The 20,037-nt window shown below is 47.5% G+C and overlaps 1 protein-coding gene across 1 annotated transcript in view; it reads left to right on the top strand.

Moving 5' to 3' along the window:
- The window catches only part of Adcy5 (adenylate cyclase 5), a 145,178-nt gene that overhangs the window by 67,919 nt on the left and 57,222 nt on the right, over positions 1 to 20,037 (top strand). Inside the window, exon 2 of the mRNA XM_026394175.2 lies at positions 18,552 to 18,701. Within this exon, the coding sequence (XP_026249960.1) occupies positions 18,552 to 18,701 (150 nt within the window). The remainder of the gene's footprint in view (positions 1 to 18,551; positions 18,702 to 20,037) is intronic.

The following is a 20,037-nucleotide window of genomic DNA, read 5'->3' as shown; positions in this document are numbered from 1 at the left end:
GGCCTTTACTTCTCCGCTATTCCCTCCCCAGGCAGAGACCACCAGAGGCCTCCTCATTCCCTGCTTTTAGGTGAAAGGCATGTGACTCCTCCACTATTGTCCATCATGCCCAGGTCACTTGGTACCTCCTCTAGAACACGGGTGGCCCCCATTCTGGAACCCATGAGGGTATGGGGGCAGCACCCTTGCCCCGGTTCCTGTCCAGTTCTTCCTACCTGGGCAAGAGGAGCTGGGTTGCTGTACTCAGTGCCCAAGGTTCTGGACCTGGCCTGGTACTAGGCAGGGGTCACTTTCCCTGGGAGACTGTGAAGCCTCAGCCTTCTGCCTGGTACGTCCAGACACTTGACAAATGAACAGTGTTCTTATCTTCCCTAGAATCAGGGCTAGGGTCAACAGGTGGGGCTTCTAGTTTCTTGCTTTCACTATGTCTAAACCCAGATGGGCAGAGGAAGAATCCTTGCTTCCCTGACATTTTCGAGTATTGCACTATTTAGTCCATTGCCTTCATCTCTGCACAGTCTGGAGAAGTAGATCGTATTATCCACATTGGTGAAGAATCTGAGGCTCACTAAGGTTAAGTTCTTCAGTCGTCCCACTCACACTCTCAAGGTGGGGCCCTCATTCTTTCCCCATCATCTCCCTAAGATCCCGCAGAGTCCGCTCCCTCTTTCCTCCAGCCTCCGTTTCCCAGTGCGGAGTGCCACCCACCGCTGTGCTTCCTTCCGTGGTGAGGCTCCAGCCCTGACTGCTTTGTCTCTGGTCTGATTCTGGGCTCATTCCCAGCTCCCGTCAGGATCACTGCCCAGAAGCCTTCCCCTGTTTTTGAACAGCCTCCATGTTTCCCACCACAGCCCTGGCTGGCCCTCCCGGGGGGCTTGTGTGGTCCTTGTGTGGGGGTTCTCCCTTCTGACTGGAGCACTGGTGGGAAAAGAGGACGAGGGATGGGGTGGGGCTGCCGCCTGGAGACTCAGATCTCAAAACATCTGCTGTTTCCAGTTGTGTCAGTGAAGGTCAAGGCTGAGCTGCTGTAACAGAAGCACCAAGGTTCAGTGGCTTTAAGAAGATGGGAATTCATTTCTCTCTCATGTCATGGTCCTGGAGTAACTAGGGTCTGGTTGACACAACCATGGTTCCATGGGGGTGGCTCTGTCACCTCATCTGCATGGCCAAAGCTGGGTTTGAGGCCTATGTTCCAGTCCAGATGAAAGTAAAAATGGGTGCTGATCCAGAACCAGTGTGGGGCTTGTTGAAAAATGGGAGGGGAGATGAGGTGAAAGTTTCACATGTCACTCCCATTCACGTCCCTGACTTGAACATCGTCACATGGCCACACCTAGTTGCAAGGCAGGCTGGGGAAGGTTGTCCAGCTGGGTATCCAAGTGCTCCTTGAGCCTTACTTTGGGAAGAAAGGGACAAGCAGGGCACTGTTGCCCACCTGCAATCCCAGCGGCTCTGGTGGCAAGAGGATCCCAAGTTCAAGGCCAGCCTCAACCACTTAGAGAGGCCCTCAGCAACTTAGCAAGATCCTGTCTCAAAAAAAAACACATTAAAAAGGGCTGGGGATGTAGCTCAGTGGTAAAGCATCCCTGGTTCAATCCCCAGTACCAAAAAGTGAAGAAGAAGGAACAATGAATTTAGATGGATAACTTAACAGTCTCTGCCTCAACCCTTTAAGAAAGTATTATTATTATTTCTAAATAAGAAAGTTAGTTTCAATTATCCACTGCAGCATGTGCCCTACAGCGTTAAGTCAGCCACACCTGGAAGTCAGAAGGAGTCCACCACCCACATCCAACCTGTTCTGGGTCCCTGGGAACCTTGAGCTGAGAACATGTTTCTAGGGGCATGGGTGCATGCAGGAGGGTCAGTCTATAAATGAACATGGGTTGCACTCTTGCGGGGTGCATTGTAGCCTTCCATCAGGAATGGTTGAGTATAGCAGCCCACTGCTCAGCACCCAGGCTGTGAATCCATTGGCCCCATAAGAAGACTTAGCATCTTCATACCTCACACCCAAGCACCAGGGCAGTAGACACTGCCTGTAGCCTCAGTGCTGGTCCTGGTCACTCCCCTGCTCCTCAGCAGCAGCAGAGCTGCAGGGGGTGAGGCCAAGGCAAGAGCCTCTTGGATTCTCTCAGGGAGGCTGAATCACATGGAGAAGACCCCCGAGCCCCAGGACATCAGTGCCCTTGGAGAGTCCTGAGAGCCTTGTGCTCTATTCTTCCTGTTTTTCCTAAGAAGAAATCTCGTGGGACCAGCGGAGGAACTGGCCCACACTCAGTAATCCAGATCTTTTGCTTTTCCACAGTCCTCATTTCCTCATCTTCCCATTTCTCCTGCAGGCTTGATCAGCTGGGAGGCCCCCCAAAACTGTAGCCTCCTGGGCTGGGGCTGTAGCTCAGTGGCAGAGCACTGGGTTTGATCCTTAGCACCATATAGAAATAAACAAATAAAATTTAGGCATGCAGTCCATCTCAACTACAAACATATACATGCATGCGTAGCCTCCAGGTTCCCAGACCACCTCACATTCCCATTGCCCCTCACAGGGTTGCGTAGACAGGTCTCATGGTGCATTTCCCTGACAGAACTCCAACTCTGAGTGGCTATGGCAGTTGGCACTATATTCATTTGCCATCTTTTGCTTAATTCTAACACAGACCTGGGTATTCCCACAGGAGGGGTCCCATGTCCCCTCTTCCACCTCGTGCTTTATGCTCTGCCTCAGAGGCAGCAGTGACTGGGGTCTGGGGCTGTGTTTTGTTGTGAGCTGGAATATTCAAGGCCTTGAAGGTGCCCTGCAGCCTTCAATTTCCCTTTTACCCACTTAGTCATGAACTCGACTTTATTGGTGCCTACTATGAGTCAGCCTCTATCCCTGAGGCTGGGGCACAGTGTGAGCTCAGGAGGCCTGGCCTGCCCTGGGTGCCTTCATCTGCTTTTCACCCATCCAGGTCACTGACAGCATCACTAGCCCCAGCTGTATTACTCTACACCTGAGACATGTTTGCATTAGTGTCTTTTTTTTTTTTTTTTTTTGCAGGGGGGTGTTGCTGGGGATGGAAATCCAGGGCCTTGCCCGTGCAAGGCAAGTGCTCTACCACAGAGCTACACCACCAGCCCCTGCATGAGTGTCTCACCACCCCATGTTATTAGCTCATTGTGGAGATGAGGGCATTGAGATTCCAAAAGGTTATGTGACTTTCTGCCTGTCATTAGACTAAACCCAGGTCTCCTGACTCCCAGCATGGCTCCTTCATTAGACCTTCTTTCAGGTCCCCGAATTCCTGCTGAGGTGCCCACCAGGACTGGCAACCCTGCCTTGTGTGTGCAGCCCCAGGGTGCCCTCTGTCCTGAGCAGCAGGATGATGGGCTGTGCACAGGGCAGCCAGGTGGTGGCTGGTGCCTGAGCCACACAGACAGCCCAGCCCTATCCATGCTCTGTGCTCAGTGTGAGGTTAGGGGAGTGGCTGACTGGCAGTTTCACTTTCTCTTTAGTGATTTTTTTTTCCCTTTCCAAATTTGGCTGACCTAAAACAGACCCCAGAGGTGAGGACAGGGGTGGGGGCGGGTACGTGGGTGGCTGACTGGGTGGGTAAAGGTAAGGGGATGGGAAGGCTGAGAGAGCCGCACCTCACCTGTGTGGGGTGGAAGCCAGAGCTCGGTGTTTAGGTGGGCTTGCTCTCCTCCCTCCCCAGGCCCCTTCCCTCCACCTACACAGCCTGCATCCCCCTCAGCTGTCACTGCTGCTCACACAGAACAATGCAGGCTTGTCTGACTCTCCTGGAGGGGGAGGAGGAAGCCGAGGGTGGGGAGCTGGGTGGGGGGACGATAATTGTTCTCCAAGTTGAGATTTTTGGAAGGGAGAAACTTCATTGCACTTGGATTATAAATAAACTTCTAGCCCACAAAACTTCTTGCCAGGCCACAAAACAAACTCTTCCTTACCCCAGAGGTCAGGGAACTGTGGGAGAAGCAGTTTGTGGGTGGGCAAAGCCACCGTCCAGTTTCTCTAGGAAGCCTTTCCAAAGTGCTCCCACCAAGCCAGTCTCTCCCTCCTGTCTCCTCTACCCCAACTCCTGTCCTGCGTTTCTATGGGAACATCTGCTTTGCACTGTGCTTGCTGGGCCTGGAGGGGTGGATGACGCGGGGGCCACGGCCTGGCAGAGATCCAGGAGGACTCTGGCTTCCCCTGGGGTTCCCCAGGGACCCAGAACAGGTTGGATGTGGGTGGTGGACTCCCTTTGACTTCCAGGTGTGGCTGACTTAACACTGTAGGGCACATGCTGCAGTGGTGAGCCTGCCTCCCATTGCGCTCAGGAGACAGGGGAAAGAAGATTTGAGGTCAGGGACTTCAGAAAATCCTGGAAGTGGCATCTCCATTGATGGTAGAAAAACAATTGTCCTGCCTGAGCAGACAGACACCCAGGCTGTGGCCATTCTGTGGACTTACCCAGGTGACGAAGACCTGCCTTTCCCTTTTGTGGATGAGTAAGCTGAGGCTCACAGTGGAGGAGTGACTTGCCCAGAGCTACCGTGCTCATTATTTGCAAGTCCAGAATGAGTACTTGCACACTGGAACCCTCTCCTGTCCTCAGCTTGTCTGCTATGGGCTGCCTATGGGCATGCTTTCATTGCTCTTGGGGATACTTCTTCTCCCCTTGTGCTCTCCTAAAGCCCCCAAGTTCCCTGGCATGCTAGAGAAGCTGGTTTTCAGTTTGGCGCCCCTATCTAGACAGGTCTAGAGACCGCCATCATTACACCCGTGTCTCATCTGAGACAGGAGGAGCATCCCTTGGGTTTTATAGTTGAGCTCCAGTCCCTGCCCTTTCCTGCCTGTTCATCTCCTGCTCTGGCAGGGGGGGGGGGCATGCTGCCTGGGGTGTGCTGTCTGAAGTCTGCTCTGAGCCTTTGGGAAATGACTTCTCTGGGAGGTTGGGGGGGAGGTCTCTGTGGCCTTGAGATGGGCCACTATTGCCCACCACATGATATTCTGCAAGTCAGCCTGCGGTCTGCCCCTGCTCCATGTGCTCTGGGTTCCTCCCTCTGGCCTCCTTTTGGTTGGATCCCAGTGCTGTCCAACAGGCCACAACGAGAGCCACATCCATAGTGTTGCCTTCCAGCTAAAAAAGGAAAAACAAAAGCAAAAACAAAACCCACGGATGCAATGAATTTCAATAATATATTTTGTTTCACCCAATAGATGCTAAATATTATTTTGACACGTGATTGACAGAAATTATTCTAGGGGCTGTGGGTTGTGGCTTAGTGGTAGAGAACTTGCCTGGCATCTGTGAGGCACTGGGTTCGATTCTCAGCACCACATATAAATAAATGAATAAAATAAAGGTCCATCATCAACATCTAAAAAACAATCATTCTAAACTCCTGTGTGTATTTCACACTTAAAGTACATCCCAGTTCATAGGGGACACATTTCAAGTGCTTATGGCCCCTGAGGTGGGGAGCACAGTTCTTCAGGGCATAGGGTTCTATCCTATCTGGTCTATTTGGCCCCTCCGTCCCTCTGCCTTTGGAGAAATCAAGTCCCCCCACCCTGTCCCCATGATGTGTCCATTGGAGCTATAGCTGCTCTTTCTCTCTGGGCTGCTAAGCATCCTGAGATACTTACTGTCACTCACTGCCTCTGGGACTTACCCCCTGCGGTTAGCCTCCTCCTCGGCCTAATTTCTCTGAGCTCACCTGTGGGGCCCTGACAGCCAGTGTCCTCCACAGCCTCTGACTTTTATCTTCCTACCCTCCCTTGGATTTCTCCCTTCCATTTCACTTGGATGACACCATCTTCCTTACTCATGGTTCACTCACCCAAAAATCTGCTGCTGCTGCTGCTGCTGATGCTGCTGCTGCTCTCTGGACACCCCTGCATGGATTCTGAACTACCCCCCAATAAGGACACCATCCAGGCCCAAGCACTCCCACCAATGAGAGCCTGGGTCCTTCTCAGGGCCTGGGCCATGCCTCTGTCCCGACCTCTGTGCCTCGTCTGTGCCATTTCACAGCTCTCTTTTTGATCTCTCCACTTCTACCATCTCCTTCACGATCTCCTCCCTACTGTCAAATTCATCTCCCTGAAGTACAGCTCTGATTGCATTGCCCTGGTGAATGCTGGCAGCACTTGAACTTGTAATAACAGGGGAACGTGCTTCTGCTATAATATTAAATGAAAAAAGCAGGATTCCAAATTATGTAAACAGTAAGATCACAGCTTCATGAAAGCAAAACAGAAAGCCTTGATAAAAAAAAAAAGAAAAGAAAAGAAAAGAAAAAGAAAGGAATAAAAGGAAATGCTAATATTGGTTGTCCTTCAGTGGTAATTGAGTTTTGCTCTTTTCTGTGCTTTTGGAACTTTTGTGATTTTGAAATTAACTTTGAAAATTTAATAGACTTTTTCATTTTTGTAAATGCAACCATCCAGAGGATCTAGTGCCTCCAGGTCATGGGCGGGCTCCTCACTCTGACACAGAACACCCTTGGTGACCTAGCTGTGGCCCCACCCTGTCCCTGGTCAGCCCTTCCCTGCTGGCCAACCTGCACTCACTGGTGTCCCCAGTGTAGACCTGGACTCTTTCCCTTGTTCCCAGAGCCAGGGCCCTCCACTCTCAGTGATGCTTCTCTGCAGCCTTCCTCGCCCCTCTGCCCAGATGTGAGTCCTCGTCTGGTTTGATCCTCTCCTTCCTTTGGCTTGCTCTGCTTGGTTGTGGAGACATCTCAAGTCTCATCTCTGCTGCTGGAAGAGAAGTTTCTTCCCCCTGACATGCTCTGAGGGGAAAAGAAAGGACTTTCCCCCTTCTTTCATCATTTTATCATTTTTTCTTTTAAGAGTAATACATACGATAGATAATTTAGAAACTCTTTGATGGTCTAAAGAAAAAAGTAAAAAATGCACTACTTATAATCCCACCACCTAGAGACCTTTGACCACTGTTAACATTTAAACGTGTACATTTGAAAACTTGGGATCACACTGTATGTGTAGTGTCGTTGTCCCTTTCTCCTCTACTTGACAATGTATTTTGAAAAATCACCTATGATGTTGGATTTTCTTCACATAAAACAACTTAAAGGCTGTGATATTCCAGAGCATTACATGCCATCATTTATTTAACCCTTTTTTAATTGCTTAAATGTTTTCTAAATCTTTTCTTTTTGTGCTGGGAATTGAACTCATGTCCTTATGCATGCTAGGCGAGTACTTTACACAAGTCCCCAGCCCCTCTTAACTCTTCAGATTGATGATCATCCTTGGGTATAAAGCCCTGTCCAAACTACTGAGGTTTACATAGCAGAGATTCGCAAGAAGTCAAAGGGTACAAATTGTTTTAAGGTTCTTCATACGTATCACCAGTTTGCTTTTTTTCCAGCTTGTACCCCCACTGATAAAGTAGTGGAGTGGGTTAGAGGCCCTTCCATTGTCTTCTTGCCAACATTATTACCATGAAAAAAAAAAGCTTTGCTATTTTAAATAGGCAAAATATTGTTTTTGTTTGTATTTCTTTGCTTACTAACAAGGTTTTACATTTTTTCACATTACTATTTGTAAGTCATTTGTATTTTTATTTTAAATAGCTTATCATCCACATTACCCTTGTTTTGTTATTGTTATTATTAAATTCTATTTGTGAATTTATAGAACACTTCATATATTATTATCTGGCATATTTTTTTTGCAAACTGCGTGTTGGCACATTAACTAGATAATAGAGGTTGGGGACTGTGAGGCCTATGGCATGTATGTCCTCTTACCTGCTCCTGTGCCATGACTTTCCCAGCTTTGGAGTCCAGCAGGGTGGAGCCAAGTGGCCAGCTTCATGGTTTCCCAGATACCCAGCACAGTGCTCAGCTCAGGGCACTCAATCAATGTTTGTTGAATGCATTACGAGGTTGTCCTGTTCGTGTAAGTTCTACAACATGAAAGCTGTTTCTCTATGGGATGCAGACACAAAATCTAAGGTCTTTCAAGGACTAAGTAACCAAAGATAACAAAAATGAAGTGTACAGTGTGGCCACTCCTCTGCAAAGGCACAGCTGTGCAAGGTGCAGAACAAATTGTCTATCTTACTTGTCATCTCTATTTGCTTTACAAATTTAAGGGAAACAAAGTTACAATATCACTTCACTCCCACTAGCATGATGATCATAAAAATAAAACGAGTATTGGGGGGTACATGGAGAAAGTGGACCCTCATACATTGCTGGTTGGAATATAAAATAGTGCAGCTGCTTTGGAAATGAGGCAGGTCCCCAAAACATTAAACAGAGTTGCCAAGTAACCCAGCAATTCCACTCCTAGTATATACCCAAGAGAATTGAAAACACACATCCTTGCAAAAACTTTTGCATGAATGTTCATCATAGCATCATTATTCATGATAACCACAAAGCGGGCAAACTCAAATCTCCATAATTGATGGTCGATAAATAATACGTGGTAGAGCCATACTAGGCAATATTATTTAACCATAAAAAGGAATGCTACATGTCATCATGCAGATAAAACTTGAAAATAGCATGCTAAGTGAGAAGAGCCGAAGGCTACCTATTATATGCTTCTATGTATATGAAATGTCCCAAATAGGCAAATCCATAGAGACAGGAAATAGATTCGTGGTTGACAGGAGCTGGGAGTGGGGGTGGAGGTGGAAAGTAGACAGTGACTAATGGGTATGGAGTTTCTTTGAGGGATGTTGAGAATGTTCTGGAATTAGTGGTGACGGTTGCATAACCTTGTAATTACACTAAAATACTGAATTAAAATACTTTGAAAGGGTGAATTTTATGGTAAATGAATTAAATCTCCCTAAAAAAAAATAATGAAGGGCAGCTACACTAAAGTCAGAGTTGGCCTCATTAGGCAGGTGCTGGGCCCTTGTCACTCACAGTTGCAGTTCCTTGGAGAGAGCGTGTTGAGGAGGCAGAGCCCCCAAGGCTGCTCCCTGAACCTGGCAGTGGCTGGGAGTAGGTCCCTAATCAGCAGTACTTTATGTGACCAGGATCTATGAAGAAGGCCTGGGGCGCCTGGGACAAGGGTGAAAGAAAGTTGAGTGTTTCTTTATTAAATAGAATAAAACAAAACTGGACCTAAATTAAGTTAGGATAAATAACAGCTCGGTACAGTGGAGTAGGATGAGCTCTGAGCTGCGATCGGGGTTCTGCTCTGCCTCGTGTGTCACTCAAGCAGGGCCCCTACCTCGAGCCTCTGTTCCTGCTTAGCCAAAGCCAGGTGCTTCTCCCCGGCTTGCTTATTTTACAGGAGCACGAGGAGGCTGAGATGAAGTGTTGCAGGGAAAACGTTTGGAAGCTTCAAAACTGTTGTGTCCAACCATTCTGAGATCCTTGTCCTCCTTCACTTTCTGGTCTCTTGTTTTTCCTCATTTTTTTTTTTTTTCCATGCTGAAGATCTAACCTAGGGCCTGTGCATAGTAGACAAGCACTCTACCATTCACCTACCTCCCCAGCCCGCCTCCAAACAGATGCTAATTATTGATTTGTTAATATTTCGTGCTCTGATTTTAATAACATTAAAGTTACATTAATAAACATTACACTTTCAGATTGTGTTGTAGATGGGTGTTTTCCAGAGATGGTGACTTAGCTAGCATGGTCAGGGTAGGTGACAAGACAGGGACCTGTTGGATGGGACCTGTGGGATGTTAAGGCCAGCACAGGAGTTTGGGCTTTATCTCATTGGGAATGGGGCGTCCTGGTGGGCTTTTGTGTAGGAAAGGGTCATGGTTTTAAGGGCATTGTTCAAGGATCTCTGGCACAGAGAGGAGGCATGCGGAGCTCTTAGGGAATTCCAGAGAAGGAAGAGGGACAACCTCAGAGCAGCTAGCGCCTCGCTGGAGTGGAGAGGAGAGGAGGGGGACTAGGCTGGGCAGGCCTCTGGCAGGAAGAAGAGAGCCCTGGAGGGCTTCCTCCTGTCTGTCCTGGGGAGACCTCATCACAAAAGCCCCCACAGAAGTAATGTGGCCTCCCTCACCAAGAACACACAGAGCAATCTTGACAACTACATAAAGGAAACATTGTAGAGATGTCACTATGATTTTTTTTTAAAAAAGTTTTAAAATATGTAATATTTTTAAAAAGTCATTAAGCACCTAATTGAGCGTGGTGCAGTATACAAGGAACCGTGCTAATCTGTCTTCGAAGAGTATATAATTTCAGATTATCTTTCCTTGATTTATTTTATTTTAAATCTTAATGAGATTCCACTGAGGTCCCCTGAGCTTCCCACTACCACTGTGTAGGACAAATGAAGTCCGGCGTGGGAGGAAAGCGCTCTTGGCAGGCTCCTGGGCTCCTTTTATTTGGTACTCATGTGGTTGTTAGCTGTGTGTGTTTGTAAACTGGGAAAAGCTGGAACAGGAAGGAGTTGGGCCTGTTGTCACAGTGGGGGGGGGGACACGCACCTGTGGAAAGGGCCCCCTCCTCTCCCTGCAGTGGGGGAGCCTCCTCAGCCCCAGGTCCGGAGGCAGCCCCTTGAGGCCTGCCTGGGAATGAGGAAAACTGCATCTGTCCTCTTTGGTTTGTGATTTTGGAGGGGCTTCAGACTCTGATGGACATAGAAAACACTGGTCTGTCTGCTCCCTGGTCAGCAGGCGCCACCACAGGGGAGGAGGACCTGGGAGTCTGAGGAGTGGGTGCCGGGCTGCTGGGGCACCCTGGGGCAAAGGGTGGGTACAACTGGGAAAGGGCAGGTGTGGTTTGAAAAGACTCCAGGTAGGGTTGTCAGGCAAGATAAGGGTCATGTGAATTTCAGATAAACAATGAATAATTTTTTTAGTATAAGTAGGTCCCATATATTGCATGGGATCTATTTATATTAAAATATTATTCATGTTTGTCAGAAATTCAAATTTAACCCAATGTCCTCCCCTACTCCCCATCACCAAATGTGGTTCCCCGGGGAATTCTGATTCGTACCCTCATCTCTGTGAGCCAACCATACTGCAAGAGACTCGGCTTGTCGGGAACAAGAACCAGGTGAAGGCACACGTTGCTCAGGGTTTTTTTCATCCTTCTCCCCTGACTCCTCCTCCGTCTTTGCCATGCATCTTCCCTGGGCTAGAGAGTAGGGAGCCTATCTTGGTGGCCCTGGAGCCCCTGAAAACTCGGAGAGCGGAGGCAGAGCCGACTGCGGTGTCTGAGGCCAGCTGCTTGGATTTCTTGGAGGGTTCTGCAGAGGAGACGCTGTGCAAACGAGCAGTGTAACCTCACATTCGTGGCCCAAATCAAACCTGCAGCCTCAGGCAGCCAGAGATTGGGTTTCAGAAGTGCTGGCCTTTGAGGAATAGTAAATATTCATAGGCACCTCCCCTGGGTTTCCACTCTGAGAGTAGAATTCCAAACATTTCCCCTCTGGTGGGGTTTCTCCTGGTGTGGTCCTAGGACCATCTGGGCCTGGTCCCCCTGGACCCTTGCCATCTGCAGGGCTCACGGGGAAGGAAGATGCTGGGGGGCTGAGGTTTGCTGTCACCTGGGGTAAGGTGTGTCTGTCACTTGACCCACTTGACCCTAGTCACTTATTCCCTCCCCCTTCCTCCTCTCTCTCTCTCTCTCATACACACACACACACACACACACACACACACACACGTGTTCCATGTGCTTACACATGTCTCCTGAGAGCACAAGGAAAACCAACAAGCCCTTAATGAGGCCTGTTCACTTGAGAAGTCTGAGCCCTGAGCCATACCTGCGATTACTTGCTAATGAAGTCCTTTTCATAGGGCAGGGCTTATCCTCACCTTGAATGTGTCTGCCTCCTTGAAGGCATGAGAAGAGGCTCCGTCTGTCTGAGCACTGTTTCAGTGGAGCAGAGATGGGCAGCATTTCTACGCCCAGAGTGTGAGATCATCTGTTCATCCAACAACTTCCCAGGTGTCTATGAGCAAAATTCCATCAGATTTGACTGATGTCTCCTCTCTACTCATAACTGGAGCCTCCGAGCCTCTGCACAGGGGCCTTAGCACCCTTGAAGACCTGGTGAACAGGTTCCTGGTTTTTGACAGATGGTGTGAGTGAGTGTGAGTATGTCTGTGTGTGTAGGTATTGATCGCTGTCACTCTCAGGTCTAACTTGCTGAGATCTTCCTTGCTCAAGAACCCTCTTTCAAACCCCAGCACCCTCTGGCTGCTCTCAGGGTTTTGTGTTTGGTGAGTGACAAATGAATCCTCAGGCACACTAAGCTTACTTAGCAAAGCCATTTGGACCCCTATTGGGTTACTGCACCCCTTTTTCCTGGATTTGCACCTTCTGCTGCTATTGGCCTTCTGGCTGCATGGGGAGTCAGATTACAGCAGAGGAGGCCTGGCGGATTAGTGAAGAGGTCCTGCAGCAGCCAGTAGATAATTACCCTGAGGTTCTATCTCAGAACTGACTCAGGCCTCTCTGGCCTCAGAAAGAGAAAAGGCCACCCTTTCCTTGCTCAACCAGTCCTTCCCTCGTCTCCTGGATCTGACTCCTGTTCTTTTTAAAATCAAGATAATGTGTATACAGTAAAATTCACCCTTTTTAATGTATCATTTTTGCAGATTTGACAAAAGCATATAGTGGGTCACCATTAGCAAAATTAAGATGTGGAACAGTCCCATTGTCCCGGAAGGTTTCTTTGTCCTGCACCTTAGTCAACCTTAACCTCTGCCCTGGCCACTGATCCATTTCAAGTCCCTAAAGTTTTGCTTTACCCAGGATGCCATATAAATGGAATCATAGTATGCAGTCTTCTGAGTCAGGTTTCTTCCATGTAAGTGCAGTGTATTTGAGACTGATTCATGTTGTGTTTCTGTAGTTTATTCCTTTTTATAATTGAGTGGTAGTCCATAGTTTTGCACAGATTTTTGTGTCAATGTTACTTTGAGTAAACACCTAAGAGCGAAGTTGCTGGGTCATGTGGCAGGTGCATATTTAACTTCACGAGAAATTGCTGAAAAGTGGAGGTACCACTTTTCTTTCTTACCAGCAAAATTTAGGAGTTACATTCTTACCACTATTTGGTATTGCAGATCTTTTTTCTTTTCTTTCCATTTTTAAATTTAACTCCAGCTATTCTAATAGTGTACAGTTCTATCTCTTTGTGTTTTAAATTTGCATTTCCCTAATGGCTAATGCTTCTGAACATCTTTCCAGGTGCTCACTTGTCATCCTTGCATCTTCTTTGGTGAACTATTTATTCAAATCTTGTGCTCTTTTAAAATGTGGGTTGTTTGTTTTGTTATTGTTGAGTATTGAGAGTTCTTTGTAAGTTCTGGGTACAATTCTTTCATCAGATTTGTTATTTGCAAATAATTTCCCCCATTCTGTGGCTTGTCATTTTCATTATCTTCACAATATCTTTTAAAGAGCAGATGTTCTTAATTTTGATGAGGTTCAATTTATCTTTTTATTTTTTCCACTTAGGGATCGTGTTTTTACTGCTGTATACTGGAAATCTGAACCAGGCACAGTGGTGCACACCTATAATCCCAGCTACTCAAGAGGCTGAGGCAGGAGGGTCACTAGTTCAACAATAGCCTTGGCAATTTAGTGACAATTGATTCTAAATACATACATACATAAATAGGGCTGGGGAGGTAATTCAGTTGTAGAGCACTGTGGGTTCAATCCCTAGTACCTGTGCTTAACCAGAATCAAATCTTTTCCTTAACCTGAAATCTTGTGTATTCTTCTAGAAGTCATATAATTATAGGTTTTTCATTTAGGCCTATGAACCATTTGGGGTTAACTTTGCATAGTTTGGGAGGCCTGTATTTGTCATGTGAATTTTGCAAAGACTGTCTTTCTCCATTTAATTGCTTTTATATATTTGCTGAAAATAACTATGTGATGTCATTTTTAGCAAATATATAAAAGCAATTAAAAAAAACTATATTTTTGCAATATTCTGCAACCCCCATTTTGTGGCTTATCCTTTCACTTTTTGATGGTGCTCTTTGAAGCACAAAAGTTTTTAATTTTGATGAAATTTATTTTATTTATATTTTTTCCTTGGGTCATTGCCTAATCCATGCTCATAAAGATTTATTCCTATGTTTTCTTCTGAGAGCTTTATAGCTCTAGTTTTCATATTTAGATCTCTGAACCACTTTGAATTAACTTTTTTTTGTATATGATGTGAGGTAGGGATTCAATTTCATACTTTTGCATATAGATATCCAGTTATCCCAGCATCATTTGTTGGAAAGAAATGATTTGTACTCCATACACTGGTCTCCTTCAGTCTTATGTATGTCCTTGTCTTAGATAGTTTGGGTCACTACAGCAGAATACCATTCTTTCTCCCTTCAATTATCTTGTACCTTTGTCAAAAATCAACTCCATAAGTATAAGCTTTTATCTCTGCAGTCTAAATCCTGTTCCAATGACCTATATTTCTATACTTATGCCAGTAATATACTGTCTTAATTACTGTAGCTTTATAGTAAGTCTTGAAATTGAATAGTATGAATCTTACAACTTAGTCCATCTTTTTCAAATTATCTTGGCTTTTTTCATTGCTTAGATGGTGATTGTGTTGCCTCTATAGATCACTGATATCTGAACAATATTATGTTTTCCAATATATTGTACATCTCTCCATTTTTATTTAGGTATTTTAAAATTTCTTTTATCAGTGTTCTATTGCTTTCAGTAAACTGGTCTTGCACATATTATGTTAGATTATACTATTCGTGGTTTTTAGGTGCTATTTAAATGTTACTTTTAAAAATTTCACTTTCAATTGTTCATTACTCATATATACAGTTGCTTTTTGTATATTGATCTTTATACTATTTTAGTCAGCTTTTGTGTTGCTGTGACTAATATACTTGACAAGTGCAACAAAGGGAAGGAAAAGTTTATATTGGCTCACAGTTTCAGAGGTTCAGTCCATGGTCAAATGACTCAATAGCTCTGGGCCTGAGTTTTGGTAAAGCATAATGGCGGAAAGGCATGGTGGAGGAAAACAGTTCAGGACTTGGCAACAAGGAAGCTGAGAGACCTCTGTTCACCAGGGACAACATATAAACTCCAAAGCCATAACCTCAGTGACCTGATGCCTCCAGCCACACCCTACCTTCCTACAGTTACCACCCAGTTAATCCGTATCAGTGGATTAATCCACTGATTAGGTTAAGGCTTTCATAATCATTTCATCTTTGGACATTCTTGCATTGTTTCTCATACATGAGCATTGTATATAAATGACATATACTATGAATTTTCCAAACTCACATATTAATTCTGATAGGTGTTCTGTAGATTCTTTGGTTTTTCTGCATAGACAATCATGACGTCTACAAATAGATAACAGTTTTCTTTCTTTCTTTCTTTCTTTCTTTCTTTCTTTCTTTCTTTCTTTCTTTCTTTCTTTCTTTCTTTCCAATCTCTGTGTCTTTTCTTTCTTTCTCCTATCTTATTGCATAGTTCAGGATCTCCACTATGAATATTGAATAGGAGTAGTGCAAGGGAACAACCTTGTATTGTTTCCAGTCATAAAGGAAAACAATTCTGTCTTTCCTCGTTAAACATGATCTTAGCTGTAGGTTTTTGTCTATGTTGTTGATTAAGGGATTTTTCTTTTATTCCTAATTTGGTTCAATTTTTAAAATTTTGAATACATATTGCATTTTGTCAAATGCTTTTTTAGTAACCATTGAAATACCATTTATTTTTTTTCTAACAGTTTATTAATATAGAGATATGTATTGATTGCATTTTGAAGTTGAACCAGCCTTCATTCCTGGAATAAACCCCACTGGTCAGATTGTGGTTCTCGTGATGCAGTGTCCTATTTGAGGCTAGCTCCTCATTTTCTGCTTCCCATTTTCTCCTCAGTCATGTTTTTATCATCTGGCACCTCTCTCTCCCCTTTCACACAGATTTCCCTAACTAGAATATCCTTCAGCCTTCACCTCATCTATTTCTCTCTCCTTACTCCTTGCTTATTAGTCCCCCAGTGACTTCACAGAGGCCTGTTCTCAGGGTCTCACTTCATATTTTCTGCACTGGTTAACACTGCAAGCCACAGTCTCTTTCTTCCTAGACTTTCCCCTCCCTGGTCTCAGGGGTTCTTCCTTCTGAGTCTGCCCTGCCCTGCCTGGCCTCCAATCTCAGGCAGGTCTTTGCTTCCTCATGCTTCTGGCTTTTGTGATACCTCCCACTTCCTTTGCTTTTTCCCCTCAATGAATCTTCCCTGAAGCCTTATCTTCATTCTGCCACCCTCAGTTCAACAGTCTTTCATGACTCCCAGGGCTTAGAATTGTGCCAGGTTCTCCCAGATCGATCCACATCTTCTCTCCTTGGACTTCTGGAGAATCAGAGCACCTGGATTATTATTCAAGGGCACAGAGTAACCTGGGGACATGCGCTTCCCATGCCTGCCAGTCTCCCTACACATCCCCCTTACAGAGAGTCCAGCACCCCTGGGCCTGCCCAGGAGTCTCCTCATCACCCCTCCACTTTCCTCCCCCAGGTCAGCACCCCTTTTTTGTATGGCGTGTTGATTGGTACTCCATACATTGGTCTCCTTCAGTCTTATCATGAATGTCCTTGTCTTAGATAGTTTGGGTCACTATAGCAGAATACCATAGGCTAGGTGGCTTGTAAACAATAGAAATTTATTTCTCACAGTTCTGGGGGCTGGGTGCCAGCATGGCTGGGTTATAGGGAGGACCCTCTTCCAGGTTGCTGTCTTTATATATCCTAACATGGTGGAGAGCAGAAAGCAAGCTCTAGAGTCCCTTTTTGTAAGGGCACTAATCCCTTTCTCTTGAGGGCTCCTCCCTGGTAGACTAATCGCCTCCCACAGGCCCCACCTCCATTAGGCATTTGTATTTATGAACTCGGAGGAAATGTCAGCATCCTATAATATTCAAGTGGAAGGAAAGTTCCTGTAGAGCAGGGGTCTTCTTCCCTTGTCTATCAGGTGTTCCTATGCCATGTGTGAAAATGATGGTGGTCAGAGATTGTGGGAGTTTCCAGGCAGCAACAGTAGCCTGCAGAGTTGTCAAGCTGGTCACCTGAGCTGGCCCCCTCCCTGCAGGCACATCCAGGAGGTATGTGGGGTCCATCGCATCCTTTAGTTGGAATAGGGCCAGACTTTGAAATAGGAGAGAAAAAGTCTCTTTCTCTTCATGGACCAGGGCAGACACACTCTAGGATGTCTTTAGGGAAAGATGGTACCACAGCCAGCATGGAGCTCATGTGGCCTCCTGGCCTAGGCTGGCAGAGGACCTGATGAGAGTCAGGACCACCTCAGAGCTGTGCTAAGGAAAGCCCTCAGGTAGTGGACGTGAGGTAAAGAAAGAACTTGGAGATTCCAGAGACAAAGTGGTCCCTAGCAAAGAGTGTGGGAGTCATCTGTTAGTCATTGCCAGATGGCTAAAATCCCAAAGAAAGGTCCTTTAGGATCCAAATGGACAAGTATCTTCCTCACTCCAAAACTGGGGGTCAACAAAGGTTTTCCAGAGGGTGGAGGGGCCACAGTGGAAGGTGTGGAAATTGATCTAGGCTTAGTCCTCTGAGGTTGGGACTAAGAACCCAGTTCTGAAGAGGGGTCTGAGGTGCAGCTCAAAGCCCCCACAGCCTGGAAGCCTGCGCATCTTCTCAGGCTTGTCTCATGTGGGCCCGAGACCAGAGCGGGACCAGGATCAGCATGCTCAGATACCCAGGAGCTTTACCTGCCTGAGACATCTTGACTAAACATTGGCTCACTGGGCTCTGAAATGTGCAACACAAACTTGCCTTTGTGGGTTCTATTGTATTGTCTTGCTTTCTCTTAGCTTTTTAGTAAATATTCCTTTCAAAAGAATCCCCGCCTCGGCTCTGCAGACCAGAAGGGGTGGTGGTGTTTTTCCACACACACATCTCAGTCAGCACAGAGAAGGGGATCCCTGAGGAGCAGGGGAGATGGCAGATGCCTGCCAGCTGGTATGAGGGGCTGTCGGGGAGCCTTGGTGCTGGTGCAGAGATAGAGCGGAGGCCTGGAGGTGGGGGGAGCTGAGCCCTGCTCAGGACCCCAAGCCCCACTGGCAGGCACCTTGCCCATCCCCATTCCCCAGAGGGTTTAGCACATTTCTGGGGGCCTTCCTTATGTGTGGCCAGCGAGTCCTGGATTCATGGGAGCTGATCTCTGGGATAACAAGCCAGGACTTCCCTGGAGGGGCAGTGGTTTGTGCTGTTGTGGATTTCATTACCCTTTCTAACCCTCGGGGAACCTTCCTGTGGTCCCGCTGCTGCCTCCAGCAGACTTTAAAATTTTCAGTACTGTGGACACATTCAGTCTGATTATCCAATGATTCCCTGTCCTTAGGGGACACACTCCACCACAGGCCAGCCCAGCTTGGGCCCCTCAGGACATCTGAAAGCCCAAGTGATCATGTTTGGCTGCTTAGGTGTTCGGCTGTGTGCCAGGCGTCCTTGGCATGTGTTTGCTGAGACGTGGGCAGAGGGGCTGCAGACTTCAGAGCGGGGTGGGGGGGGATCAGGGTTGGGGCTCAGGGAGCAGTGCTCCAGGCCTGAGCTTGGTGTGCTTGTCTCTCCCTCTGCAGCTCGTCTCCAATGTCCTCATTTTCTCCTGCACCAACATCGTGGGCGTCTGCACTCACTACCCGGCCGAGGTCTCCCAGAGACAGGCCTTCCAGGAGACCCGGGAGTGCATCCAGGCACGGCTCCACTCGCAGCGGGAGAACCAGCAGCAGGTGAGTGAGGTTCTTCTGCCCTGCACAACCTAGGGCCAAGGAGAGGGCTGAGGCCAGCCTCCAATGAACTGCTGAGCTAGGGCCCCGCCTACTTCCCCCTGACAGGGGCCCTGCCCACGGGGCAGTGTGTCCCCTGAGGGAGCCCAGCCTTCCTGTTCCTGGCTCTGTGGGAATGCTCTTGGCCTCCCTGCCCTTGCCCAGAGCCTCCTCACCCAGCTCTGTGGTTTGCCCACAAGCCAAACAGCAAGATAGCTCCTGCCTCCTTCCCTCCTGGGCCTCCCATGAGCTGGAGAGGAGAAGCAGTCAGCATCTCCAGCTCAGATTAAGGTGTTCGCCCAAGGGAGGGAAGAGGGAAAAGGGGAGGGGACAGGTACTGGCAGTGCCCATGGTACCCCAACTCATCTCTTTTTCTCCAGCCAGTTCTGGGTGTGGTTGGTTCAGAAAAGGAAGACCATCCTGGGCCAGGGAGGCAGGCCATTCAGAGGGCCTCAGTCACAGGCCAGGCTTCCTCTAGCAAGTTTTGGAAAAGGTACTGAGGTCGGCCTCAGAGTTCTAGCTGTTCCCGTTCTGAGGGGTGGTCATGTCACCACTGTGTCCTCTCCTGCATGTGGATCAGATGGAGATCTGGTAACCCTAGATAGTGTGGAGCTGAGACACTCCCCAACAGGAGGCCTGGGAGGGTGGAGCAACCCCAGGAGCCAGAGTGGGCCTCCAGCAGGGCCATGGGTCTCCCATCACTCTTGAACTAAAGCGTAAGTTTATGAGACAAGGTTACTGCAGACCAGAGGATCCTGCCTCCCCAAGCCCTCAGCCAACACCAGTGGGGCCCTTCTGTGTGCCACATGCTATGCCAGGCCCCGTGGCTGATGTGAACTTGGAAGGACATGGAGAACATGGCCAAGAGGGCAGTGGTGTGCATGCTGTGGCCACTCCAAGTGAAGAGTGGTTTCATTGCAGCACAGGTGTCTCAGTCCATCTGGATGCATGCTGGGTGGTCCAGTGACAGCCAGCCAGGTGAAGGGGCAAAGCTCCACAGTGTCTGCAAGTCATCCTCAGTCCCCAGTCCTTCCACACTGCCTCTGTGGCCACCGTGTCTGAGGCCTGACTCTCCACTCACCCTTTGGCCCTGTCTGGGCTCTTGCTCTGGCCTCTTGAGGACCCTTGCTCAGCAGTGTCCTTGGAGTCCTTCCACTGACCTTTGTTGACAAGCTTACTTTGCCTTTGTCACACTGTACCCTGCTCACCTCCTAAGCCCTGACACTCATCCAAAGCCCCCATGGCATCCTTGTAACAGTCCCCAACACCTCTGCCCTGAGGGCTGGACATGCTCCTTCTC

The sequence above is a fragment of the Urocitellus parryii genome, chromosome 2 (assembly GCF_045843805.1).
Source record: "Urocitellus parryii isolate mUroPar1 chromosome 2, mUroPar1.hap1, whole genome shotgun sequence".
NCBI classification, from domain to species: domain Eukaryota; kingdom Metazoa; phylum Chordata; class Mammalia; order Rodentia; family Sciuridae; genus Urocitellus; species Urocitellus parryii.
The sequence above is the reverse complement of the archived record's forward strand: the minus strand, read 5'-3'. Positions and strand labels throughout refer to the sequence as shown.